At 49.5% G+C, this 27,770-nt stretch overlaps 1 protein-coding gene across 1 annotated transcript; it reads right to left on the bottom strand.

Annotated features, from left to right (window-relative positions):
* Positions 1 to 11,964: 11,964 nt before the first annotated feature.
* On the bottom strand, positions 11,965 to 27,562 carry ZIC4 (Zic family member 4). Its single transcript, XM_031448879.2, is given in 6 exon segments — positions 11,965 to 12,681; positions 14,749 to 15,070; positions 19,617 to 20,234; positions 26,176 to 26,260; positions 27,427 to 27,447; positions 27,449 to 27,562. Coding segments are annotated over 6 exon segments (1,161 nt in total). The 3' UTR covers positions 11,965 to 12,680.
* Positions 27,563 to 27,770: the final 208 nt, after the last annotated feature.

Raw genomic sequence — 27,770 nt, forward strand, 5'->3', positions numbered from 1 at the left:
CAGAGACATCTGAATGACAGCGGGAGTGAAGGACAAATCTAATAAAGCCTAATAAAGCATGAGCAACGAAATGTCATTAAACTTACAAAGATGAGACTCAAAATCACCAAAAAGGTAAATGTCGTCATTAGTCTGATCTCTGAAGACTGTCAAACATTTCATTAATTTATAATTTATGATTGTTTGACAAATATTGAAAAGTATGTAAATATGAGCCGGATAATGTCTTTTCTGCGGGAGATGAGGAAATGACCCAAACTGTACGTGCCTGCAAGATTACACACAGGACCCAGTTCTCTGTTATCAAACTGTGCCGCCCCTTTAGCCAACATATTGCGCAAGTGACAAGTGAAATAGTGCAGATAAACCAATGGTTTAAAACGTAATAAAGACAACAGCCATTTGCATTTTTTACATTTTATTACAAAGGTAATTTACTATGACACATTTCTGAATGTAATTTATGAAAACATGTTCAAGCAATTACATCGTGTATACAGCCCTCAGAGCTACAAAATTCAGATAAATAATAATATTATAGACCTTTAGAGAATTTCACTATTGAAAACATATCATAAAGAGAATCCTTTATTTCAAAAATGGATTGTACAGAAGAAAATAATAGCATTAAAATTTAAAATTAAGACTAAAATCTCGAAGAACAATAGAAAGCCAATGAATAGTATCTTTCCTGGAGTTGCAAAATTAAATCTTTATGATGACAATTTGGTTATTTCACAGGGTTTATTATCAACAATTTTTTTTTCCTTCCTAGATTAGGTGCAAATTATTAGAGGCTTTGGGGGAGAGAGATATAAGAGGAATGTTGTATGTTTCCTCTTTCAAACTTCTGAGCTCATTCCTTTGCTCCATTTCTCTTTTCTAAAGCACAGGACTGTGCCAGCTTTGAAAAGTAAAGAGAAATCCATTCCCTGAAGGTCAGTACTTTCTGAACTGATTCTTCAAGCAGATTTTCTACAGCAGCCTGTCATGAGTTATCCAAACGGGAGAGGATTCCATCGGGGAAAGGAGGAGAAAAGTTTTCATAATAGAGCAGGAAATAAAAATGAGAAATGTTTCATTTCTGCTTCCACTCCCCACACATTAATTTATTTTACAATAACTCCATGATATGTTTTAAACCCGGGAGTGCAGGATCAGATACTTTAGATTCAGCCTCCGACTATTCTTACCAACTTTTGGGGGGGGGGCGCAAGGGGTGATCTTCCTTTTGTATTTATAGGTACAATGCTTTGCAAATGTTTTAGCTTTAAAAGTCAATCATAAAAGCAAGCCTGAAATGGACCCTTTTCCTGCCTGTGGGGGGCATGCCCTGAGTTTATTCCACCACCTTGAGACTATCTGCAAGGCCTATTGTTCGTTTGCTTGAAAGATCCCTTAGGGAGTGTTACCTTACTTGCTATGACAGACTTACAACCACAATTTCCCTCCCAGCTGTATTAAATCTCTCAAACCTTAAAAAAAAAAAAAAGAAGAAGAAGAAGAAGAAGAAGACCTTAACACAACTCAAATCCGGATTTGTGGGGCACTTCGGAAACATGTAATTGTGCTCGAGTCTTAAAGTTAAGTAAGTTGAGGGACCTAGCAGCCCGCAATAAGTGGCCTCCAAACTCCCCGCCCTCCATCTAACACCCCAAGTGGATGCACAGGCATTGGAGCCCTTAAAGGGTGCGCATAGAGTCCTGTCCAGTTCCCAAACGTGGGCCACCGCTGAACATGGCCACTTCTCTTGAGAGCAGTGGACAGGCAAGTTCCGGGTCTAGTGACCTGAACTCGCGAACTCTCTGCCCAGGAACTTCTGCTCTGCCACGCCCCCTGCTATACTGATCCCAGGGCTTGACGTTCCTTCCACCTTCAGGAGAAGCTAGCGAGGCCATTCTCCTGCCAAACATCTCTCAGATTGACACTGCTGGCTGGCGGACAGACCTGCGGCTCAGCAGGCTTTAGCTTCGGGACCGATCCCTCACGCTTTCATCCTTCTACCCTGCTTGAGAGCGGGTTCTCATTTTAACACCAGGGATCGCCCCCCGCCCCACCATCCCTAACTCTGCCAAGGCTGGAGCCTAAGACTATTAGCCCCTGGCCCTAGCCGGATCTCTGCAACTCCTCCTCACCTCTAGAGCTGAACCGGGCCAGGGAAGTGGGCTTTGAGTTCGTTTTAAGCAGGGTGAAGTCAGTCCTCGGTTCCAGCCTTTGTCTCTCTTGGAATGTTTAGGGGCTGCATATGCTTTTGTGTTGCAAACAGCAACCGGGGTCCCCAGGAGTCCCTGACCCCATGCCTTGGCAGGAGCACGGTTTCCCTGGACGACTGTGGCTGGGCTGGTCTCCGTGAGGTGGTCTTGCGCGGGCACACTGCCACGCACACGGGCGCCAGCGCAGACACGCAGCGCCTTGCGCGCGCGCGCACAAAGAAAAGTTCCTAAATAAATAAATAAATAAACAATGAATTGCACTGATGGTGAACTTGAATTGGTGGACCAGATTGGGAGGGGGGATATAATAAGGGAGGGGATCAATAAATAGAGGGGGCCAGAGGAAAAAAAATAATACCTGCTCATGTGTCAGCTTCAATGGGCAAGCAATCTCCTAATAACAAATGAAACAATGAAAGGGCTGCATTGTTTCCTGTGAAGCGCTCCATCCATGACCCCGTTTATATCTGCACGGCCATGTTTTGATGACTTAGAGTATATGCAGAAACAAACTTTCCCGCGGTGTTTTTTCCCCCCACTTCTTCTCTGCTTGTCAGGCTTTTCTTTCCAAACAGTCGGATAATTTTAAAAATAAGGCAAAGGAGAAGAAGGGAAAAAAACCTCCACCACCATCACCCAAGAAATGATAAATAGCATCGAATAGCTAATCGCTGGAGGGCGCGTTTACCAATTCATAATCATTTATTCTTGGTGATGTATGGCTCTTGCTCTTAAATCTGAAAAGCTTCTATTTGAAGGTGTAAATAGCTTTTTTTTTTCCTTTCCTGCAGTAAACCTTCCTGCATTAGCAGTGATTGATCTCGTGTACAATTCGTCCCAGAGTGCTATTTTACAGGGGGAACACTAGCTTTTGGAGATTAACTGGGGAGTCTGTTACATATTAATGAAGCCGGGAGATACACTAACGTTTTGGTAATTTAGTTATTTGTGTCTATAGCTGTCGTCGTTATTTTCTTTCAGACCCCTGCGGTTGTTATCCATCGAATTAAAAAGTGGTCCTTAGAATAATTTTTTTTTCCACTGGCAACTAAACGCCATTTAATGTGAAAAACAAATGTTGACTTGTCTCTTGAAGGAAGTGTGTTTCTTGGCAAGACATCAAAGTGTTTTAAACTGTATTAGTGGGTTATGTTAGTTTTCTTACCCAGAGCCTGCACTAAAGTAGTAACTAATGGGAAGGGAAAGAAAAAAAGAAGTCGTGGCCTGTCTCTATTTTAGAAAAATTATTGGATCTTCTAGGAGAGGAGGGAAAGTTAAAACTCTAGGATAAAAGTGTTCCTAGCTTGGAGGTTCCCCAAAACGTTTGGAAATGCAAACTTAATCAATGTTGGGAGTGGGGGTGAGGGAGGAGGAGCAGGGATTGCTCGTTAATTTGCCACTTGATAATTAATATCCCACCAAATGAGACAGTAATGTCATTAATGCCTGTGGGTTCAAGGAGAGAGACTTAGTGAATTGCAATCCCAAATAAAAGTCATGTTTGGCAAAGAGTTTGCTTCTTGGCCCGGGGAATAAAATGGCACTACTTTTAAGTTTTCTTGTAAGATTTTTATGGGAAAGAAGGTTTCTTAAGATGCTCTGGCTTCCCACAGAAGATCTGGGGAATAGTCGTTGGGCAGGAAATCTTTCCAGATACTCCCCAATTTCCCAGGCTCTGTGGAGGATGCAGGACCACTGTGGAAGTAGGAACAGAAGAGGAAATTTGTTGTGAAACGCTGTGGTTGGAGGGGAGAGAGCCATTGGATCTGCCTTGTGCAGGAAAAGGTGGATCACCCATACCCACTTCTGGGAACTGCCCACTGAGTTCAGGAGAGGCCAGGAAGTGACATAACATCCCTGAGGGACACATCTGCCCCTGGGTCCCCACCATCTGAATCTTAGCCCCATGGCTCTTCTGATCACCTACCCCAGGCCAGGGGCATCTCCCTTCCCCTCAAAGAGAGTCAGTCCCCTCTACCTTCCCCCTTTCCCCCCTTCCCCTCCCACAGCCCATTACCACCCTCTTGCCAGAAGCCCCGATCTGGAGCCCTAGATGACTGGGGCCTTCCAGCCCAGCGTTTGCAGTGAGGGCAGCTTCAAGACGCAACAAACTTTGCAGAGCCACGAAACACTGAAGCGTGATTGCGCCGGTTGGCCAGGGCGCGCCCCTTTTGTTTTCGGGGGGCGATTTATGTTCTTTATAAAAATGTGGTTTGGAAAAATAGAAAGGGCCTTGAAAACGTTGTTACAATGAAAAAGGGACAAATTAGAAGACATTTTCCGTGATCAAAGGCGGGAAGGAGAGCACGCATGGGCATTCACAAAGCTTGACTTATTCACTCCCCTCCTTTGCAAGCCGGGGCAACAAGCGTGTCCCCCATTGACAAGGCGCGCTATTCAGACTGCAGGTGCGAAGTGGGCCAGCGCGCCCGGCCACATTATGTCAAGGTTGTTGGAGATTAGTGTTCGGCCTTAATAACTAAAGCGCTTGATTTCCATTGGAAAAAAAGCCCCCTCAGCCGTGAAAACAAAATCGTTGAACGCGTGATCATTGCGAGGGCGGCTGATATCCTAATACTCGCATTGTTCTCCTCTGGGCCCAAGCGCGCCCTGGCCTCCTCAAGGAAGGACAAGGCCTGGGTTGCTGGCCTTGGACCAGGTTTCCAATCACACACCCTGCCCGGGTTCTGGAAGAAAAGGTGATGGGTAGAAGTTTTACAGGGGTCTGAAGAAGACAGAGAGCAAGCTTCCCTGAGAGTGTCGATCTGGGCTCCCAGTGTTGGCACAACCTTGGGGGACCCAAGAATCCTGAGGCTCTGGAGCCTGAGACCCAGTGGTGGAGTATCTCAAGAGTGATACTTGCTTGGGTGGGAGAACTGTGGGAGAGCTGAGGGAGATGTCTTGAAATATTATGGGCAAGCACAATTTTATTCAGAGGTGATGCTGAAGGAACTGAGGAAGTTCTAAGGTACACCCACTGATCTGGGCTGCCTCCAAGAAGGCCGCAGTGTTCCAGCCAAATCTCTTCCTTCAAGAAGAACCCATTTAAGAGAAATCCGGAACTATTTGTAGCCCCTGCATCGCTTTCTCTGCACTTTCCCTGTTTTATTTTCCCAGAGATGGAGGGGAGGGAGTCCACCTTGGCCTTGGTCCTGCTTCCCCTTGTGTGGGTATTTTAGAGCAGAGTCTATTCCCCGTACATCATTGTATCTGAGCCTCCCAGGCTCCCCCTCCCCCACCCATGACAAGTGATCTAGAGAACAATAGGTCTGTGGCTAGGACCTAAGAATATCCATTTCAATATGGATATGTATCTATTCTAACTGCGATATCTTTTGTAGGCGTCAAGCTACTTAAGGCAATTTCCATAAGATCTGTACTAGAAGAAAAGGTTGGGTGGGGACTAGGTGAGAAAGCTGTTAACTATTGTCTGGCCCTGAAAAGGTCGTAAGTCAGCGCCTTGGTAGCTGACCTGTCAGGGGAAGGTATAAAGGCTTTATTCATGCAGTTGCTGCAATGAGCTCAGCTCTCACAAAAGTGTTTTTATGATTCGATTTTCTTACCTCTTTTCTTAATTAAAAAGCTGAACCATTAGAATGGCACCTGCATCGTGTCCTGACGGTGCCTGCATACTAATTTCCGAGCCTTTACAAGCAGTAATTATAACATAAAATCAGAGATTGAATAAAACAGAAGGATTTTGCTCCCAAAGCCCCACTAATCCCCTTTTAAAAGGGTCTGGTGAAATAATTCAGAACAGTATCCGGAAGTTGGATTACCGCTCCTTTTTTTTTTTTAAACTTTTTACAATGAAATGATATTTCACACTTAAAGGAAGCTCTGTTTTTCCACAACAGTTTTTTTTTTTTTTTGTAAGAAAGTTGGCAGGTTTTTTGAAAGATAGAAAGCATTTGACTGTGGATTCTTTGCTGAGTAAAGGCAGTGGAAGAAAGTGGAGGAGAAATTTCTATGACAGATTTGAAACATGTTTTCTCAGGAGAAAGTGGCTGCAGTGTGATTAAGAACTGCATAAATGCATCAGGCAACTTTTCTAATTTCTCTTGGAGGAAATAAATAAGCATATCTTTGGGGCTCAGATGCCTATTTTTCATGACTTAGAAATATGCACATTTCAAGCAAAACACTTTTCACTAAGATGCTGAGTGTATTTTTTTTAAATACTTAATGAATACATGAATAAGCTCAAAATCTAGATGCCTCCATTACCCAGAGCAAGACCTCTCAGTAGCACAAGCCAAGGACCTTGAGCTGTCTGCAGTTTCTCCCCTGTTCTGGCAAAGAACATTCTCCTCATCTGGCTAATCTGGTCTTGCGTGGGTCAGACCACAGACAAGAAAAAACTGGATCATCCTTCAGATGTTCTGTATAAATCATCTGATAATACTATTGGTGGTTTCCGCCCCCACCCCTTCTTTTCACCATTATTCTACAACCACGTGATACAGCCAAAACCATAGAAATTTACCTAATTTTGGTTTCTTTTCTCTGCAGACATTTCCCAAGGCTGCCCATTTGTTATGAGGTTCAGAATGAGACACAGCCCTGCTTGACTTGTTTTGAATTGATCAATATTCTTGCCCAGCATGTTGGCTCATACGGAGTCTATACTAAATCTAAAGAAGCCAAAAATGCAAGACAAGTTTCAAGTTCATCCCCCTGGTCATATTTACATTTTACCAACTTGCATCTGAAGTAATTTTTTTTTCTTTATCCTTTTTTCCCCCTACATAGCTGGTTTGGATGTTTGCAAAGCCAATGAAAGATACAGAGACAAATGCCAAGACCACTCCTAATGGTCTACTGAGTTCCTTTTTTTTTTTTTTTTTTAATGATTTTGGGGTCTGAATTTGACAGTGTTCCTAGAAAACTTTCAGGCATTTCCTCATGGAAGAAAATATTTGGCTAAAAAGGCAATGCTGTTCTGATGCCCAGACAGGAAGTTGGTGACAAGTGGAACATGCAATTGTGGGATTCTCAGTCACTTGGTAACCAAGATATTGTTAATTTTCCCAGAACGAGGATTCAGTATGAAAAAGCTATGATTATAAGAAAAGGTTCTGATGCTTTCATAAAAGAATGCGCTTTTGTGTGACTTTTGCCCCATACCACTCTGTCCTTGGTTGCCCACCCTGGCCTCTCATTTGGATGTTCCTGCCTTTCACACCAGGGTCTTGAGAAGTCCCACACCAGACTTAGAGTAACCACAGAGGCTTATGGTAAAAATAAATCAACTTCTGGGCTGGCCAAGCCATCAAGTTTGCTGTTGTGCCAGTATCGTGCCAGTGTCTTAATGTCATGGGGGTGACATTAAAATGATCGGGTTTCTCCTGCTTCATTCCACACCAAAATAAATTCAATTCCCTCTAATTTTTCTTGGAACTTTTGAAAATAAGTGTTTCTGCCTCAGTGCCGGGCTGCACCGGCATCTGGAACTCTCCAGTGGTTTCAGGGCCCTCAACTAGCCTGGGAGGGGGCCTGGAGAGGCACACCCTGATTGGAGCCTGCAGCCCCTGTTGGTGCCACACTTTCTAGAAAGATCTGGAGATCTGATTCAGGGAGGAGCTAGGGGACAAGTCTGAAAGATGGAGACTTGTAAGTAATAATAATAATAGCAACACTAACAACAAGCACCTACGATGTGAATTCTGAATGTTTCAAGGATTATCTTATTTACCGCTCAAGACAAACTTGTGAAGACGCTTCTATGACATTCTCTTTTAGCAGATGAGGAAACTGAAGCACAGGGAGGTTTCATCCCTTATCCAGGGGCACAGGGCCACAGGGGGACAAGCCTAGCCAAACTTCCCACTGCGCAGCACTTTCTACCTGGTGCTCTTATTTAAAGTAACGAAGAGGAGAGGACCTTGGAAATCCTTGGCAGGCTAAAATGCATATTCCCCACCCCCACCCACCCACCCCCCGCAACGCAACTGCCCTCAGCTGCCCTCGGGCTGGGACGTGAGTAACTTCCCCAAAGGACATGTGAAGTTTCCCTGTAGGATGAGCTAGTCATGGGCACTTGGGCACCAGTGACTTCACCCTCCTGCCAAAGGTCATATCATTCAACTTTCTGCCAAAAACACTTATCCAAGGAGGCCTAAGCACTCTTCGGGGCAGAGGAGTGCAGGTGAACCAGCTCACTTCCCGGGTCCTCTCTTCCTACTCCCTTGGTCCCAACTCGGACATGAGAGATTGAAAGGCAGGCCTTTCCTCCGACACCCGCGTCCCTCCTCACACTCCCCTCTGGGCCCCCGGGAATGGTTGTGCTGAGGCGCCGCGCAGTCCCAGGTGGGATGGGGAGGCGAAGCTGGAGAGGCCGACGTCTTCTCGAGCAGATGCAGGGCTCAGGCAGCAGGACCAGGCGACTCTGGCCAGGGGTGCTCGGGGTCCTTCTCATCTTCGGTTGCTCCCACCACAACGATTCCGTAGGTGAAAGGGCTTTATTGAGTGGCCTGTCCCACAGGCGTCGTGGTGGGGAGACCCGAGCAGCAGGAGAGGTCCCTCTACCTCGTCCCTGGAGCCGCAGTGGGTTGAGGGGCGCCTTCCGCGAGAAGGACGGGAGGGGGCGCTCATCCCAGAACTACCGGCGGGGGACCCCCTCCATCTCGCGCAGCCCACGACTCTGACCTATCTTGGCAGTTCCAGTGGCCGTCCCCTCGGGGCCGCTCTTTTCACACCCACAAGTCGCCCTGGAGCCTTGCGCGCCTTCTCCTCACGTCTGCTGCCCTTGCCCTACGAGCTGATTCTCCTAGGTGCTCTTGAAGGGAATCTAGTATTCAGGCCCCAAGAGCCGTCGTCCTCCCGCTCATTGCATCCCAAAGCCTCAACCAGGCCCGCAGCACCCACCCTCTCCCTGGTCGGGAAGGGACAAGGTGGACGTGGAGCCTGTGCAGTAGGAGCAGAGGAGGAGGGCCTACGGGTGCACAGAGGCTCGGTGACCACGGACCAGGTAGGAGGAAGTCTCTGGTGGTTCAGGTTGTTCTGATATACCTGGAAAAATTTCTCCAGTGGCAGGGACAGATAAGACAGCTTATGCATCAGATGCTAAAACCCACTGAAAATCCCCATTGGGATTCAGAAAAGAGTCCTGTGGGCTGTGGCCACACAGCCTTAGGGCTTGGCTCTTCGCAGCTCTTTGAAGGGAGTCCAGAGGTCTGAGCAGCTGCCACTCCCAGAGGGAGTGGCATCCATCTAGTAAGACTCCTGAGGGCAACTGTGCCCGATGTACCCCATCAGGACTTACGGAGGGCTTGGAGCCAGCCTGCCCCCTCCCCACCACTTTTCTTTGTTTTATTCCCACCAGCTACTAGGCTTTTCTTTGGGAAGTCAAAGGTGGTTTGTGTTTGGTGCCAGAGCCGCAGAAGGCAGTCTTTCCTCGGAGACACTGAGCATCGTTTACCTTTTTCCCTTCCGTAATGGAAACCTGTCCATGAGTGCCAGTGTCAATGTGGTGAAACTAGGAGCAAGGGAAGTCTCCTCTACAAAGGCTGCTTTGGTGGGTCTTCCCTTCTGCTGCCCTGAACAACTAGGCTGCAGAGCTGTTTTTGCGAAGCCATGAGGGAAGGCAGGGAAGAGGGTGGGATGCTGTGCGAGGGCCCCAAGTCTCTCTCAGGATGAGAAAGCAGTAACTGGACACTCAGATTCAAAAGAGGGAGGGGAACATCACATTATTTATTTCCAAACAAAATAGCAAAATGGAGCTTCATGTGCACAAAAGTCTTTGGAGGGAAAAAGAATCACAGATTTTAATTCATTTTTACATATTTACAGCAAGATTAAACCACAGCTTTCGACTATGTTTTCATTCAACAATCACCTTTAGTCAAATACATAACAACTTTTTTTTCCTTTCAAGGTAGTTCATAATTTAAGGATGCTAAGGGGACAGATGATAAATCACAAACTGTGTGGGTAGAGAGGGTACCAAATACTCTAAGGTTTCAGTCAGGCTTTCTTACATGTGTGAGTTATGATTACAAAAATTTGCCTGTCTGTATAATTCACATTCATTGCAATCATTACATTTTCCCATAAATTAGCGATATAAACAAACATATGGGGACCTCCAGTAAACAAATAAAAATCAATATAAGAGACAACATTTTGTAGCAACTATAATAACAGCATGGGTTACAGCTTGAGGAAACTTCTTTACAAATCATTTAGTCAGCACAAACGGGATGGGGAGGCTGCTACATCCTTGTTTATTTAAACCACCTTCAAAACCACATCAGAAGGTTTGGGGAAAGCTGGACAGGGTGAAAGTTTCTTTCCTGGACACAACATGAAATGAAGAACTGCACATGTGGATGGGGAGGGGGGCGTTTGCATGCACTTTGGGGTCGTGGATCTTCTGAACTCCAATTGCCAAGATTCTGAAGAAAACAGGAAATTATAAAAACATCTCTCTCCCTCAAGCCACTCTCCTTCTATTAACGGCAGAAAGGGCTTGCTGATTGCTACTAGCGAGAAGAAAACACTACAATGGGTCTATTTTTAGCAGAGATTGTCTTTGAAGGATCAGGAAATATTAACAATTGCTTGGCTTCAGCCTTCCGTTCCAAGGATCTGGAGTAAGAATATTGGGAGCGTGAGGGATTCCCCCAAGGAGGTTCATCCAGGTGACATGACTTGGACTGACTGAGTGCAGACCAGTGCAGAGAGAAGCAGACACACAGTGTGGGCTTAGGGTACATCCCCTCTGCCTGCACTGTCTCTGAATTCTTTCTCCCATGTCCCATGTCCTGTGCAAAGGGCCCCTCAATGTCTGCACACCTCCACAGGCCCTGGGCCTGATGTCTCTGCATTGCTTTTGTTTTTCTCATTGCAGGACTTAGCCCTAAGTTACTAGTTAGTGTAGTGTGCGTGTATTTTTTTTTTAAAAGAAGTTTGATTTTATCTCTTTAGAAACGGTTTGAAACTAACGGGGCAGAGGGAATTTGACAGAGAGGAGAACAAATCGCTGACAAAGAACCTTTTACGTTTCATCAGCGTTGTTAGGACGACAAGCAGGAATGTCTCAGATAATAACTCCCACTTCAAAGATTTCTCAGCTCAATAGAAAGCAGACCATCCTTTTTATTCAACCACAAGGACTGGCACTAAAGAAGACTCCACTGTTTGATTTTTTTTCTACCTTGTTTATTTTTCCCCTATTCACTGGGGTACTTGGATAAAATAAACAACAAGACAATTAAGGGAACATGGACTTCTAACTTTCCTGCCATCTTCCCTATCCCCTTGGCCTTGGGCTCTTCAGCCAGTGCCCAAGGCCAGACCAGGCTGGAGGGGTACCATACACCCTACCCTGGGGAGAATCAAGTTGGGGGAGGGGTTGTAAGAAACTTCTGGGATAGAGGGGCAGAATGGGCTGTGCTGGGGGCCAGAGTGCAAGTGTCCCAAAGGCACTGAACTCTTTAGACTTATCCAGGGCGTCTCCTCTCCTTCCTCCAAGTCCCATTCAAATTCAGGCCTCCACCCTGCTCGAGATGTAGAGGCTCCGGGCACAAACGGAGCTGGGGATGCTCATTTGTTAAGCCTCTGAGCTTGCCCTAAAGTTATTTACTTCTGACCCTGGAGCCTCTTTGGGGCGCAGTCAAGATGCACGGAGTCCGGCTCCTCCCTTTCCCGAAAGCGTCCCTGGCTCCAAAGCGCCCCCCCCCCATCAGAGTGCAAGGTGAACCCCTAAACGCTGGCGAGGAAGGTCCTCAGGAGGAAGTACATACTGGAGAGCGCAGTGACAGTATTAAATGGCGTGAAAGCAAAGGTCAACGCAAATGTATCTTAATAGAGTGTCTGCAGTGAAGTGTGCCGCCTTTGAAGCGGCCGCTCCCTGCGCGCATTTCCATGGCGAGCCTAACGCGGCATGCTGATGCACCGTCAAACTCACACTTTCAACCCCAAAACCCGACTCTTTGAACAACCCGAGCTTGATTAGACCTTTCTCCTTTTCTTTCCCCTCTTACAAACCATTTCCTCGGCTTTAGAAACTCGCCATCAAACCCAAATGCGCCCTCTGATCACCGCAGAAAGCAGAAACAAAAGGGGCTGAGCGGCGATTCAAGCGGCCCTTTTCTTCCCTCACATTATTATCCATTTTTATTATGATCGGGAACAAGTGCCCATTCGCGTGGGTTTTGTTTACCGGAAATTAAATGAAAATGATTTAGTCCGCGTCAAACAAAAATATATACTTGTATACACAAGAAAAAAGGCCTGTTAGACGTAAATATTATGTCCTTAATGAAAAGCCTGGACGGGCTCCAGGCTCGGCCTTTCAGGATTTCAGTGAGACTTGCCCATTGCCATAGAAATCCTAACTTACCATGAAGATGCACCGTGGCGAAGAAACATTGCTTTGTGCGCGGGCCCTTTGATGTCGCAGGCGCGAGATGCGGGCGCTCAGCTGCGCCGGGCGAGATTACCTTGCGAGCAACGCGGTGGACATCTGTAACAAGCAAATGAAAAATTAAAGGCGATTAGTGACCGTCGACGCATTTTTATTTTATTTCATTATTTTGGGTGGGAGTGGAAGGCAAAATGGGGCCTAGAAATAGAAGAGAAAGAAATGAGCCCTCTTTGGGGCGGGGGTACATTTTTTAACATCTTCAGAAAAAGCAAGTTCCCCAGATGCCCTCTGCACCTTGGTGGCGGGGAGGGTGTTTACAGATGGGAAGGAGTCGTTTGCTGCCGACCGCAGGCCCTTGGCTAGGCGGCCTCTGGGCCCTATTGTGGGAGCAGGACGGGAAGGGCACTGCAGATCCCCTTCCACAGGACGGATTCACTAGGGATGTGTTTGGAAGATTTTGGATTTTGTCAGAGATACGGAAAACAGTCCCTCTCCAGTCAGGACGTTATTTATCTGATGGTATCGGGGCAGGAGTGACAGTCCTCTAACAGTGACTGAAGAGGAAAGAGCAGAAGGAAACCCAGCAGAGTGACAGAACCTGGGCTTGTTTGCTGGCTTCAGCTTTTTAAGTTGAGCTCTTCAGGGGCTCCTCCTGGGTAGGAGCACTACACCCTTCCTTATCTCCAAATTCTTAGGGGACTGGGATGGGTCTACCAAAACTTTTTACCCCTGTCATTGTCTTCTCCCACCCTCCCCCCAAATCTTAGCAAGAATTTTGGGGCAGCACCATCATCCCCTGCAGATGGTGGCAGACTGGGAACCAGGCTCTGATCTTTTTCCCCATTGGCAACAACTGCAAAGACTTTCCTCTCCCCTGCCGCCAACATCTGGTTCTTTTTCAGGGGATTTGGTGCCCAGCATACCAAATACACATTCAGTCTAGACCCATTGGGTGTTTGCCTTTAAAATATTTATTATTGCAATTCATTGCTTGTTTCCCCCTCCCTGACCTTTTTAAATAAGACCAACATTGTGCGATTTTTGACAATTGATTTGACACGATTCATCCAGACACTGTCACCTAGGCCAGATCCTTTTGCTGTGGAGGCCTAGGCTCAGTGACGTCATTGGCACACTCTGCACCCCCAACTCCAAGCACTCACAAGATCCACAGGCAGCACCTCAAGCAGCGTGGGGTGTGAGGAAAGGGTGGCTGGTCTGGGGAGGCCTCAGAGCATTGAATCCTAAAGCCCCTTCAGTGCTCTTTTGTCTGTATTTCTTGTTGTTTGGACTCGTCACCTCCCCCAAGTATATAAAGCATACGGAGCAGACAGGCAGGCAGACAGATCTGTGTGCTTAGGCCAGTCTATGGGGGAGGGGCATGTACTGCCTAGGGAAGGTGCTGACCCCACCCCACCTCCCCCAATATCCTTTACCGAAGTAGTTGGGAAATTTTGGATCTGGGACTTGAATAGCTGGGGGAGGGGGGAGAGGAGGGAGTCAAAAGGGGAAGGCAGCAGGAGGGAAGACAACGGCTCAGGAATTCCCTCTGCCACTATCCCGCCTTAGGAACTTCCGAGGAGACTCGGACTGGGACCTGGGAAGGGAGATGGGGTGGCAATCCAAGCGGCCCAGGCCTGGAAAAAATTTTTTCCCATTCTGTGAACCACTCAAGGACTTTGTGGTTTTACTTTCGCCGCCTGCAGTTGCCAAGATAGCGCATTAACTCTCCTAATGTTTTCTTTTTAACTTCTGCCTGTGTCTCTCTGTTTTCTTTACCCCAGCACTGCTTTCATGCTACCCAGTCACAAGGGCATCTGTGTGGATGGGTGGGGGTGCTGGGTGTGATGGGAGAATCCACATGGGTACCATATTTGTATTTTAAGATAATGGACATTATACCGGCATATTCAATGAACTCTTAGTGGTGACCTTCCTCCTCCCTCCCTCCCTTACTTCTCTTCTTCCCTCCTCACGCTCTCATCAAGCCTCAATAACCGGGCCTAGACCTAGCAGTCAGTGTACGCGGAAGCAGTAAGCCCAGCAGCAGCGCTAATACCGGCGGCGGCGGCGGCGGCGGCGGCAGCGGCGGGGCCAGGTGGCGGCGCGGGGCTGGGGGGCGCCGCGGGGATAGCAGCGGCGGGGCCCGCGCCCTGACACACGTACCATTCGCTCAGGTCGGCACCACGAGCCGCCACCGCCGCCGAGGAGGCCACCGGGGGCTCGCGGCCGAAGTCCGACGAGGGCGACACCAGGGCAGACGGAGCGGCAGAGTCGTAGCCAGAGCTGGGCGGCGGCGGCGGCGAGCGCCCGTGCACCTTCATGTGCTTACGCAGGGAGCTGGGGTGCGTGTAGCACTTGTCGCAGCCGCGCACTTTGCACGTGTAGGGCTTGTCGCTCGTGTGCACGTGCGAGTGCTTCTTACGGTCGCTGCTGTTGGCGAAGCGCCGCTCGCAGCCCTCGAACTCGCACCTGAAGGGCTTCTCCCCTGGTGGAGGCAACGCAGAGACATTAGTGCTCGTGGGCCGTGGCCCTGGCTCGGCCTCACCACCCTTCCCCCCCCCCCCCAGTTTCTCTTCCATTTTTGGGGAAAGGAGCAGTAAAAAATTTCAGAAACCTCATTCCCTGGCGCCTTAGGCCCGGCACCCCCTTCCCTGCTCAGAGCGCGCCCCCTGAGCTCCCTCCAGCCCGCCTCCACCCCTCCCCCTCTCCCGCCCGGGCCTGGGGGGAGGGTACGGAGGAGGAGCGACAAAGACTCCATCTTAGTCCAGTTTCTATTCTGGAAAACCCTGATCCCCTCCGGTTGTTTTCCTTCAAATTTTCTCCACTTGGATCCAGAAGCACCTTTGCCCAGAGAATAGAGTTGACTGAAGAGTTCGCATCTGCTCAGTTTAAAGTTGCTGTTCCAGCCAGACGTCTCTGCCTCTCCCCTCCCCGCCCAGCGATCCACCCTGCACACATCCCGTCCTGGCCCAAATTGTTTCCTAAAGTCGGTTTTGTGCAAACGCCAAGTAGACGGAACAATTTAAGGATGCGCAGCCGATGCACACGGCATGTGCATAATGTGAATTTGTGCTGCACGGAAAGGTATTCTGAGCAATGATTCACTTCAGACGCGATTTTTACGGGAAATGAAGCCCCCTCCCCCTTCCCCTCTACCCCCTGAGGGCAAACATTTAGCAGCATTCTTCAAATCTTGCCTAAACCGTCCGGGATCTCTCCAGTTACGCGCGCCGGCAATAATATTTTATTACGCTGCTCCAGCGGCCTCCCGGAGACTCTGCCATGGGCAGCTGCTCTCCCAGTCCTAACTGATTGTGAGAAGTCGACTGGCCTCCCCAGACCACCCATCGCCCCGCGGTCCGGCCTCCCAGGCCCAAGCCGAGAGGCTGGCAAGGCAGAGTCTGCCTGGGCCGAGCAGGATCCGAGGCCTCTCCTGCAATCGCGCCCTTGATCGCTGCGGCTTCAGGATGAGCTCAGCTGCTGCGGTCAGGCCAGGCCCGGCTCCGTGGACCGGAGGACAAGCGGGCAGACGGGGTAGACCCGGGAGGGGCTCAGATCGGTGGTGCGATGCCCTGTAGAGCCGCAGGAAGGCGCGAGCGCGCGTTAGGGTGGAAATACTGGCCGAGGACGGAGCCCCAGTCCCGGAGCTCAACGCCGGCTGGATTCGCTAGCGTGGGTAAGGGGAGGAAAGGACCCCAAGAACCCGGAAGCCCAGATTCCCGCTGGAGCTGCAGATGCTGCGGAAAGGAGGGGAAGAAGTGTCCGGGCGCTTTAAACAAAAGGATGCCGCCGGGCGCCCTGGGTTGAGGGAAAGGCTACCAAGCGTCTGGCTAAGGAGAAAGAGATGTACGGCTGGAGGACTGTTGCCTTTGTGGTCGCTTCTCCCGCCGCTTCCAGGAAAGACGGGTGCTTTGGGGCATGTTTGAACAAACAATGCCCCTATTCCCAAGCCCTGTTGAGGCTTCAGCTGAGCCAGAGGTTTGCACACAACCTTCGCCTCCACTCAGAGGCAGGTTAGGAGCCCAGGGCTCCTAACCGCGCGGCCGCTGCGTCCTCTCTCTGCAGAGTGTTGTTAGTACAGTGGAACACTGGACAGTGCTGGCATCTGCCATTTTTCGGCATATCGGTACAATTTTATTTTTTTAAACAATAGGAGAAAGATGCAGAATAAACTAGTGTCCCTATTTGTCCCTTGTTTTCTCCCCTCTGATCCCTGTTAGCATCTGCAAAACTAAAACTTTTCTTCCTCCCTTCTTTCCTTTCTAAAATCACTTACAAGAACCATGTCATTCAGGGCGTGCAAAAGTAAGCAAGATTTGCTGAAATAACAGAAGGAAATGGAATTTGAGGTCTATTGTCACCCCCAAGTATTGCCCCCCCTCCCACGCACACTTATCCCATCGTGTGAGCGCCTTGGTGGACTTTCGCGTAAAACAGAAGGAATGATTTCGTCCCAGACGAGGAACTGAGGCGAAAAAAGCAGGGCACAGAATGTGATCTGGGCCGCCTGGAAGTTCCAAGGCCCTTGGGAGGCCAGGTGAGGCCGCGCCCCCGCGCCCTCCCGGCCTCTCAAAGCAGCAGTAGGAGCCCAGGACTCCTCGCTTAACTCTGCACCCGCACCCCCACCCCAACACGCAGCCTCCCTCCCCCTCCCTCCCACCTGGTCTGGGCGCTGCGCCCTTGGTGGGTGGGTGGATGGATGTGGAGAAGCAGGGTTGGGCCAGGGCTCCGCAGCCCGCCCCGAGCAGCCTGGGCCTGAGGCAGAGTCGTGGAAGGCCCGGAGTCTCCTCCCAGAGGCTCAACAGCCGGGAGAGGCCTCCTCCCGGCCCGGCGCCAGGACCGCCCGACAAAGTTCGGTGGCGGCCGCGGCGGCGGCGGCCGCGGCGGCGGCGGCGGCGGGGCAGTGCGACTCGCGCCATTTTCTCGCACTTGTGGCTGGGCGGGCTGAGCCGGGCCCTTCCGCCCCGGCGCGGTCTCTCCTCTTCCACCTCGGATCCCAGCCCTGCCTCCCTCTCCTGACTGCCCGGGAGAGTGGGGCGAGCCCCCAACCCAGGGGTCCTGGGAAGGGCGCCGGGCGGCGGGCCCGTGGCTCCCTCGCGGCGGCACCATTGTTCCGGGATGGCTGTGACCGCCGCAAAGCGAAAGCTGTCGGAGTGGTCTCGGAGCCGCTGCCTCGGAAGCCAGGCCCGGGATTCAGACCCGGGAAAATCGCGACTGCAGAGCAAGCAGCTCCTATTCGCCGCTTCCGCGACTCGAAGAAATGAAACGCCATTAATATTTGAAAAGGCAATTATTTTCCTGTTGAATAGAGAACTGTCTTCATGAATAATTTGCAGTGAGGTCTATTGCCATTTGAGAAACATTTGGGTTTTTTTTTTTCTTCCTCTTTTCATTACTTAGAAGGAGGGTTTGAGGGAAATGCCAGAGCAGAAGAGACTCTCTCTCTATATTTTAAACTCCGGTGATAATGAATCAAGGCTGCCGGTGGAAGGGAAAGGATGCACTTAGAATTCTGTTATGAATAGACGCAAACCTGAGCCAGCTCGGGCGCACTGAACTTGCTTCTCTGCTGTAGGTCGATTGCATTGAGAATTTAACCATTTTCTGCTTCACGGACTTCAAACAGTAGCCCGGCAAAGAGCAGTAAAAGTTTGTTTGTTTAAAACCCCCCGTCATTAAAAATGAGTTCCTTCTCTGGCTCAGGACTGCGAGTCTATCTTCGCGGTGCGAGCCGCCAGCTCATTGAGTAGCGGGGCCTGAGGGCGGTGATCAGGGCCTCACTTCCCTCCTCTTTCCCCTGGATAAAACTCAAGGAGATGGGGGGGGGGGTGCTTGACAGAGGGTTGAGGGGGATCCTGGAACCAGCTCCGAAAAACCGTACATTTCCGGAAATAAACTAGGAAACTGAAAGTGGACTTCGATCTGGCATCCGTGTGGGCCAATGTCCTGGCCAGGAATATTTCCCAAGATGGCAGAATTTGGGGGGAGAAGGTGGGATTTAGCAAACTTCTTTCCTGGGTAGTACCAGGCTGGAGAAATTCTTTGACTAATAATTGCTGATGTTTCCACCAAGAACAGAGGTAAGTAAGGCAGAGTGCCAGGGAATACAAGCTGGGCACCAAACTGGAACTTATCTCATCCTGTTTCCCCAACCATCCGCTTCTCCCGCCCCCAAAATGGAGGAGGGGAAGGCAAGTGGGGGCAAGAAAACCCTAGCTAAGGAGAATACAAACATTGCTGCTAAACTATTTAATGTAACTTTACAGGCTGTTCTGGGAAGTGTGAAAACTTTCTCCTTGCAATTGCATTAATTAGAGTTGCTTCTGGCCAGAGGAGTTGAACTTTTCAGGCTCCTGAGCAGGTTCCTTTTCTTTCTGTTAACTAGAACTAACAGATGTGGTTGACACATGTCCCCATTTCACTTAACAGCTCAGTAAATGACATTTAAAGCAGATGAGTCTCCTTGGGTCTCTGCTAAAGCAAATGGGAGGGTTTGTGAAAGGTCCCAAGTCTTGGTCACCAAGGCTTCAAAACAGGGGCAAAGTTAGCCCATAAGACCCCAAATCCTAAAAAAGGCACCAAGGGCCTAATAAGCTCTCAGTTCGAGTGGCAATCAGGTTATCAAGCTGACCATTGGAAGAGTGCTTGCCACAAAATTCCAAAGGGACAGGCAAAAATTAAATTGTTCCCATGTCTTTACGACTTTGGGAACAGTGCCTTTTAAAATACCTTAAAACCAAACTCAGTAAGCAGGGATCACACATTTGCACACACAGAAACCCAAGCACGTTCACCCTCACCCTCTCCCCACAGCAGAAATCTCACACTAGCCTCCCACACACAGTCTCAGGAAACGTCTGTGATTCCCATAGAAGGGCATAATTAATATTTTATGAACTTTAGCTCATGGAAACACCAAACATCCCTCCTCCCCCCAGGTGGAACTTGAGGAAATCCAGCCGCGAGGGCCAGGAAGAGACCCCCTGCTCCCCTAGAAGGTCCGCACGAGACAGACAGTGCCGAATACTGACCTGTGTGAGTTCTTTTGTGTATTTTGAGATTTTCTGATCTAGCAAAGACCTTCCCACACCCCGGGAAAGGACAAGGGAAGGGCTTCTCGCCCGTGTGCACGCGGATGTGATTTACAAGTTTGTATTTGGCTTTAAAGGGCTTGCCCTGGCGCGGACACTCCTCCCAGAAGCAGATGTGGTTGGCCTGCTCAGGGCCGCCGACGTGCTCCACGGTGACGTGCGTGACCAACTCGTGCATGGTGCTGAAAGTTTTGGAGCAGAGGCGCGGGGGCGCGGGGCCGTCGGCCGCCAGCCACTTGCAGATGAGCTCCTGTTTGATGGGTTGACGCATATAGCGGAAGAAGGCGCCGGGACCGTGGGGCGCTGCGAGGTTCATGGTCAGGTTCATGCCCCCGTAGCCGTGCAGGGCTGCGGCAGCTGCTAGGGCGTCGCTGCGGGCCACAGGTCCCGGCGCGAAAGGTTCCGGCCGCGCGTACATGTCTCCGGGGAGACCCAGACGCAGGAGTCCATTCAAAGTGCCGCCGGGGGAGGCCTGGGGAGGCTGCTCGTGAAGGCCCGGGAACACCGAGGGGCTGGAGGAGGCAGCGAGCTGGGGGCCATGGTGTCCAGAGCTGCTACCTGTTGTCGAGACAAATAGCGCGAGTGAGAATGGGTGGCGTGGGCTGAGCGTTCTATCGGGCCCCAGGGGGCAGGCCCAGCCCAGCCACACCACGGCCTCTGTGGTCAAAGCCGGGACCCGGAGCCAGACGGCGGCGGCGGCAGCGACCCCGGTGGACAGCGCGAGGCCAAGCTCCTCCACCGCGGACCGGCTGGGAGGCTGTTCCGTAGAGCCCCCTGTCGCTTCATGAGCAGGAGAACGATGGTGGCGGCGGGGTAGGTGGAAGGGTCAGTGGGGTGCGAAATGCTGAGTCTGTGGGTTGCTGGGGGTCCCTAGGCTCTGCTGCAAAGGAGTCCGAACTGCGCTCCAAGCAGTGACCAACTCCCTGGGGCGCTCTGGGCTGGGGCGCTCCGGGCTGCGGCGCCCAGCGAGGGAGTGGAAGTGGGGAAAGTGGTGATGTTGTAGGTGGTGGTGGTTTCGAAGCGCCCCAGCCATATATACAAATTTCATTGCCCAGCTCGGCTGGGAGAGAGAGGCCTGCTGCATCCCGGCTGGGACTCCCCGGAGCTCCTTAGGTCGGGCCGCTCACGCCACCATCACCTGACAGCGGGGAGGGGAAAGAACAACCACAAAAAAACTTCTGCAAAGTTTTTTCCTCCCTTCAAGTTTTGGGTTGTGACTTTTTTTTTCCTCCCTCTCTCGGTCTTTAATGCGTACTTGAAATCCTGTACACTACAGAGGCAGCAGCGGGGCGCGTGAGGAAGTGAATAGAGATTCGGGGCCGTGGCCCCGGCCCGCCGAGAGGAACAATCGCCTGGGTCGCCCATTGGCCCGCGGCCCGGTCCGACGTCAGCGATGACAGGTCCCTCCGCACGCGGATACACACATACACGCGCGCGCGCGCACACACACACACACACACACACACACACACAGAGTCACAACTGCTCCCTCTCCCCTCCCCAACCCCCATCTCATGCGTCTACTGCTCATGCGCTCTGACCCGGGCACCGATTCTTTTCTCTACTGGTGAGCCCCCTCCCCCTTCTCTCCCGAAAGCTGGGCAGCTCTGCTTTGCCTCGCCGCTCTTGGAAGTGAGCGGGGCTGGGCTGTGCCTGCATTCACGAAGACTTTGGGGAGGGGGCGTTACGCTGCACGTAATGTCCAGAGGGCAGACCAGAGTACCCGGGCCTGCTGGGGCTGATGGGCAGCACCAGGCGTGCCCGGACGACGGCCTGCTTCAGCAGCTTGTCCCAGGAGTCAGGAGTAGGCGAGGGCCAGGATCCAGGGAGGACAGGCGGCTGCAGACTAGGCGGCCGGGAGCAGAGGAACTGTTAGGCTAGAGGCCCTTAAGCCTAATTTTGTTTTCACACTTTCTCCGAATTTCCTAGTGTCGCTCTGCGCTCTCTCCCTCTCTTTTTCTCTCGCTCTCCTTTCCCCGAACCCCCTGACCACACTCGCCTTCCTACTTGGATCCTTTCTTCTCCCCTCCCCTCCTCCCTTCTCTCCAGTCCATTCTTCCCAGTTAGCCTTGCCGGCTCCTCCTCCCGGGTGTCTGGAGCGCCCGGAGACGGGCAGACCCGAGAATCTGGCCCTGAATCGGGACCAAGGAGTGGGCTGGAGACGGTGATGATCTGGGAGAAACTGGCTTCGAACCCACACCTTCCTCCTGAGCGGGCCTAAGAATTCTCCCCTCCGCAAATCACACCGATCCTCGGGCCGATGGGCCAAAGAAACAAAGGCGAGCGCAGCGCAGCGAGGAGCAGGTCCTCAGCCCCAGGTCTCACACTGTTAATTTGCTGGCTGAAGCTCTGTACCCTGCCGCCAGACAGAGCCTCTGGGAAAAGGGGCTTAAGAATCGCTTCCACTTTCGGGTCCCTCCGGCCACTTGTTGCCCACGGCCCGGCCAGTCTATCTTTTTCGCTTGCCTTCACGGCTTTTTCGCTTGCCAAGTTTCCCGGCCCAGGCAGACAGAATGACTGCGGGCCTCGGCCTCCTCTCCCGAGACGCCCTCCTGGGCTGCGGGTTCCGCTATCTTGGGGCTGGGGGTCGGCCAGTGGGAAAAACCTTCAGTTCTGGCCCGGCCGAGTGTGGCATAAACAGAGGGGAGTGTCCTTTGTTTGCGCCGACCGGCTAGGGCCGGCTGCACAGCCCGGCGATTTAAAGAGCCCTAAATCCTGCCCTGCACTCAGTAGCCGAAAATGCCAGCGTAAGTACTTGGGCCTCCCTGCGGCCATAGAAAGCTCCCTCAAAGCAGTGAAAGGCTTGGATTTTTAAGGATTGAGTGAAAGACCCCGTTCCCCTAGCAGAGGTGAGAAGTTTGGACGGATTACAAGAACTCCTTGATTGAGCTGCCCCACCCATCCCCAGCACCAAGGACTATTCTTAAACATTTCCTGGTCAGTAAATACAGTCGAGCGCTGCGTTTTTTTAAATAATTAACTTATTTATAATAGTTGGCAGATTCTTTGAGACCTTCATTTAATGCATTGTTCCCCACTCAGGGCTGCATTTTAGCAGGGGATTAACTTCCACAATTTCCCTCGGCTTTGACAAGTCCAGGTCTTTCTGCTCCTCCAGCCGGAAGAGCTTAAGCAAACTACCAATAGATGCTGCGTTAGCACTGAAAAAAAAAAAGTTGAAGGGAGAGCATTTGACAGCCGAACCTCTTCTACTCTGGAAACCAAGGAGACTTCCACACAGCAGTGTTGATGCTACACTTTGAAGATTTGTCTCCTTTCCTGGCTTCACACTCTCACTTTCTGGGATTTAGCCCCTCTGCTCACAGGTGCCTCCTCTCTGTTTCCCCACCCTGTTTTCCCTTCCTCAAAGCACTGGCCAGGTCCTGTTTGCAGGTGTTCCCACTTCTTAGTGAGTGGTATCAAGGCTTCCCACAGCGAAAATGTCTAGGCAAACCCGTGAAGGGCTCTGAAAACAACAAAAACCAAAACCCAAAACCAAACCAGTGTGTCTCTTTCTGAAACTCCTTGCCCAGTCATTTGTTTCCCCTAGCCATTCCTCAACACAGAACTTAGTCAACTCCTTCTGGAGCATTCAGGCCTTAGTGCTGGGGCACTTCTGCTGCAGTCCAGCAATTAAAATATTTTCTTTCCCATCTGAAAGAAGGTGATCTACAATCTGCTGTTCAGGATGTTTGTCAAACTCGCCATCTACTTTGGCTTCCATTAAAACTCTGATTTGCACAAAAATGGATCACTTAGTATATACACTGTGACCACATCTGCATCTAAAGCTTTGAACAACAGTACAGAACAGGGATAGTTAAGTTGTTTATGCTATGGGCCCTTTTGAAAGCTTGATGAAGCTAGTGAACTTTAATAATCCTGTGTTTGCTACTCACAGCCATAATAGAAGAGAACTATAACGTTCCATTCCAAGGCGGTGAAAACTAAGATGCAATTTTTTTCCCATCCCAACTTGTGGACCTCCTGAATTCTAAGCACTGATTCCATAGACTCCAGGGAATAGAAGTAGAGGCTTTATATATATATATAGATTGTTTCTACACAACACACTTTCTCATAATAAATTTACCCTTGAAAAGCTTTGAAAATGTGTATGGCTTTTTGTGCCAACAGTGAAAGGGCAGATACATCTGACTCAGCCAAATTCACCGACCGTAACCTGGCCCCAGGGAGTTCCTTCCCAGATGCAGCCTTCTCTTGAAGCACTGAAAACATCTGGACCCATCCTGGATAGATGCCTCTTGAGTAGTTAGGGGTCAGTCAACCTAAGGTCACTAAGATTGCCTGATCTTTGCAAGTTCCTTGGAGCCACATGGTTTACGCCTTGTTTGGCTAAACAGAGCAATGGGACCAATGTCCTGAGGGACATTTCCCTAGGACAGAGATAGGGAGAAAAAAAGCCATTTCACTCATTAATATTTGTAGACGGGGTACTTTGGATGATGCCATCAGGGTCTTCAAGAAATATCTCTGAAATAAGCCCCAAAGCAGTATTTACCTAAACACAAACTGCAGGTGGGGCACCAATGTCAGGGAGGAATATTTTACTTTTCAGGGCCATTCCTTCCAGGGCTCAGGTAGCAAGGATTCCAGGTTTTATTGACTATTCTTGAGCAGGACAAGTAGTAGTGTCCCTCAGTTGTGCTCTGAATTTTTCCTCCAGAAATTTCTCTCACCACACTGAATACCAAATGCTTGACTGAAGCATTCTATTCCTAACCATGCTGGGGGGTATAGCGTTGTTGAGTTTACCTTTCTGCTTGATTTGCGGGGAAAAAAAGAGACATCCTGCAGCCCGCAGATCTTCAGCAGAGGTCAAAGGAGCACTCGAGGTTTTCAAGGGGGACTGTTTAGAGCAAGTTCCACCCCCAGAGTCCAAACATCCTTCCCATGCCCAGAATCATGCCTTAAGCACCCTTGTTTACCCCAGCCATGACAAAGCTGTATCGTAAACTAAAGTGATTTTCTAGTCCTGCTATATAGACATATGACATTTGGTGGCCCTACCATCTTCCAGAGCTCCTCACATCACTGCCTCAAATGGGAGAATGTCTTAACTTCTCTTCTTTGTAGAGAAAAAGAAGTGGGGGAGATTTTAGATCAATAGTTGGCCTATTTTTCCACTTTGATCTTTTAAACAATGTTAAATGATGATTATCTGTCATGGGTTATACTCCGAGCAGGATCTCAGGAGCTGAGGGCCACTGCACAGAGCCTGACCAAGCACAAGACTTGTTACTTGAATGTTCTATACCTAGGTCTGTAGTCACTTGTTCAATCCTTTCTTCCCTGTTTCTGGCCAGTGTAACACCAAAACAAGAGGCAAGTGTCTTCATAGTCTATTCACAGACAGACTTCAAGATTCCGGTGAGAGGTTGTCCCTAGTCTTATGGGGTGCGGGGTGGGGGTAGACAACTTAAATCCCAGGAGCTTACTGTAGGACCGTGCCCAAATTGTACAAAGGAGATGAGCTCTATCAGAGTTTTGGAGATAAAGGAATATCTTCCTCCCCTATACTATAGAAATTTGGGCTTTAATTGCCATTAATGGAACTGAGTATGAAAGAAAATATGCTTGGATAAAACTTAATTTCCAAGCACCAGTTCTGCAAAACATCTTTTGACAAAAGATTAGGAAACACGGTTAAAGGATCTTCCAGAACAACATCTTTACATAATAACCACATCTCTCTTGAGAATTCTGCTATCAAATCATCCCAAAATAAGAGAGGAGACTCATTTCCTGAGTTGTCCATTTAACTTTTGTTCAGAAGGTTGCTTTTTCTAAGAACAAGGGAATACCTTGGAGGCAACCGTCCGCTGGTGGTGTAGTTGAAATAAGGAAAACTAGATGCCTGAAAGGGAAAACACTCAACCCTAAATCATATGCTTATTCTAAATGGAATATTAAATTAAATTCTTCACAACGAAGGTATTCCTGACAGAGCGCCTGTCAGTCACTCCCCGTTCAGACACCACATTGTGGGAACATCGTTGCTGCCACATTGCAGAAGGCTGGTGTCCCTGGTAAAGATGATGCATATCATGTAAACCCCATCACCAAGATCAAAGTCTGCTCCTTTCATGGAAGCCAATACATGTCAAACCTCATTCCAATCAAATCGTCCGGAAATGAATTCAAGATGAATATGTCATAGAATAATGTGACAGTGGAACTGCAGAAGGTCAGGGGTGGTTGTTTCAATGAGAGAGTCGTCAAATATTAATTCTAGAACGTCCAGATGAGTAGGCATTGAGGGGGATTAGCTGGCTGCTGGTGGGACGTTGTGTCGCTGATTTGTGTGCAAATGCATCAAACACCAAGGTGTTGTTCTCAGTTTCATTGGAACTCAAGAAACACCCCAAAACTCATGACCAACATAACCAAAAGACCAATTAAAGAAACATACAAAGATAGCTTCCTACTTAAAAAATAACTTCAGCAAACCAATAGTCAAAAGAGGATATTAACTTACTTGACTCTTTCAGGGCGTTTCGGTAAAGGCGTATTCGTTTCCTCATCACCAAAGAAGTCTTGTATCTCATTTTCTGACTTTGAGTCTGGGAAGAAAAGAGAGACAATCACTAGTTAAATAATTTCCTACATGTCTGTATGGCAAGACTGAAGCACCTGAATGTCTGAGGGAAAGAAAGTGTTGGTCTGAAGAGCTTTTCTATGTTTCTTTGACTATTTACAAGATTGGAGGCAAAAGAGTACTGTGCTGGGAAGTACACATATTTACTGCAAAACTGTATTCCTGGTGACTAAAAAATATTAAAAATCATTATTTCCCAACTAGATTTTTATCTAAAACTCATTTGTGAATCTCCCGTGCAGGTAGAGTTAAGCACCCTTTCAGTCAGTGTTCAAACATCTCTAACTCCAGAATTTAAATTGATTGTATGGGAAGCCCCCAACATTTTCTTTAAGTTAACTACGTTTAGTGAGAGGGAGGGCTGGGTGTCCTCTCGGAGTTTAGCAGGTTAAAAATTGAGTTGTGAGTGTTGGTCCTGATAGGAGAGGGATTTCTCTGCAGATTGTAGATCCTGTTATGGCCATGGTGGTGTGGAATCCTTAACCCTCACATGGCTTCCACCACCTAACCCATTTGCAAGGCATCCCTGGTTGGTTTTTCAAAGTTACTATAAAATTGATCAGATGAGGGAGATCGTTTCTATCATCTGATCCTGCTGTCCACATTTCTTAGTTAAGAAAGTCAGAAATAAATAACCCTCCACCCCCTCAAATATTTGCACTCCTTTCAGATTCACTTTGTGCATAGAGCTACCCAATCTTTGGCCACCTAAAAGCCTGAAACCCATCCTGGGGACTTCTGCATCCATCAGGCAAGGCGAAAGGCAGTGGAGTAGCCAGACAGAGGCGATTCACCCAGCCCCAACCCTCCATTTGGCCTAGAAAGACAAACAGTCATTGAAAAGGTCTCAGGCTGGACAAACACAGCAAGCTCTCTGTCAATGAGGACGTCTGCCTGTCTTGACACTCCAGCCCCCAGAACAAGCGGTTGTTTAACTTGTTGAACCACAGGCCAAATCCAAGTGGGGCTCTGCTATCTCAAAGGCTTTCCAGTTCTCTATGCTCAAAGATCTCTTTCTCCCTCCCTCAGCCCCGAACCCGGACTTGAACTAGCTTGGGTGTTTTCACCCTCCCCTCACCCTTGTTTTCGAGGTCCAAGCCTGAGGGGGTGGGGGTAGGGGGTTAGACTCACCTTTTCCCAGAGGGTTTTATTTATTTTCAGTTCTTTCTAACCAAAAGGCATCTGTTCCCAAAGGTAAGAAGCTCCTTCCTGCACAAATCAGGAAAGAAAGGAAGCCCAACTTTGCATTCCTACAGAAGGGCGGCATGCTGGGCGTCCTTGCTCTAAAATTTCCTCATGGCAGGATGTCTGGCACGGGGAAAAGTCCTGGTTGGTTGGAACTAATAGAATTTACTTTTTTGCTTCAGAGGGAAATGGGTGTGAGTTTCCCTAGAGAACTCTGTCCACCAGCAATGCTGTCCCCGAGCCCTCCACTTAAGAGGCCTGGGTCATTTCTACCCCAAGGTCCTGGCAGT

Source organism: Camelus dromedarius, chromosome 2 (assembly GCF_036321535.1).
Source record: "Camelus dromedarius isolate mCamDro1 chromosome 2, mCamDro1.pat, whole genome shotgun sequence".
Taxonomy (NCBI): domain Eukaryota; kingdom Metazoa; phylum Chordata; class Mammalia; order Artiodactyla; family Camelidae; genus Camelus; species Camelus dromedarius.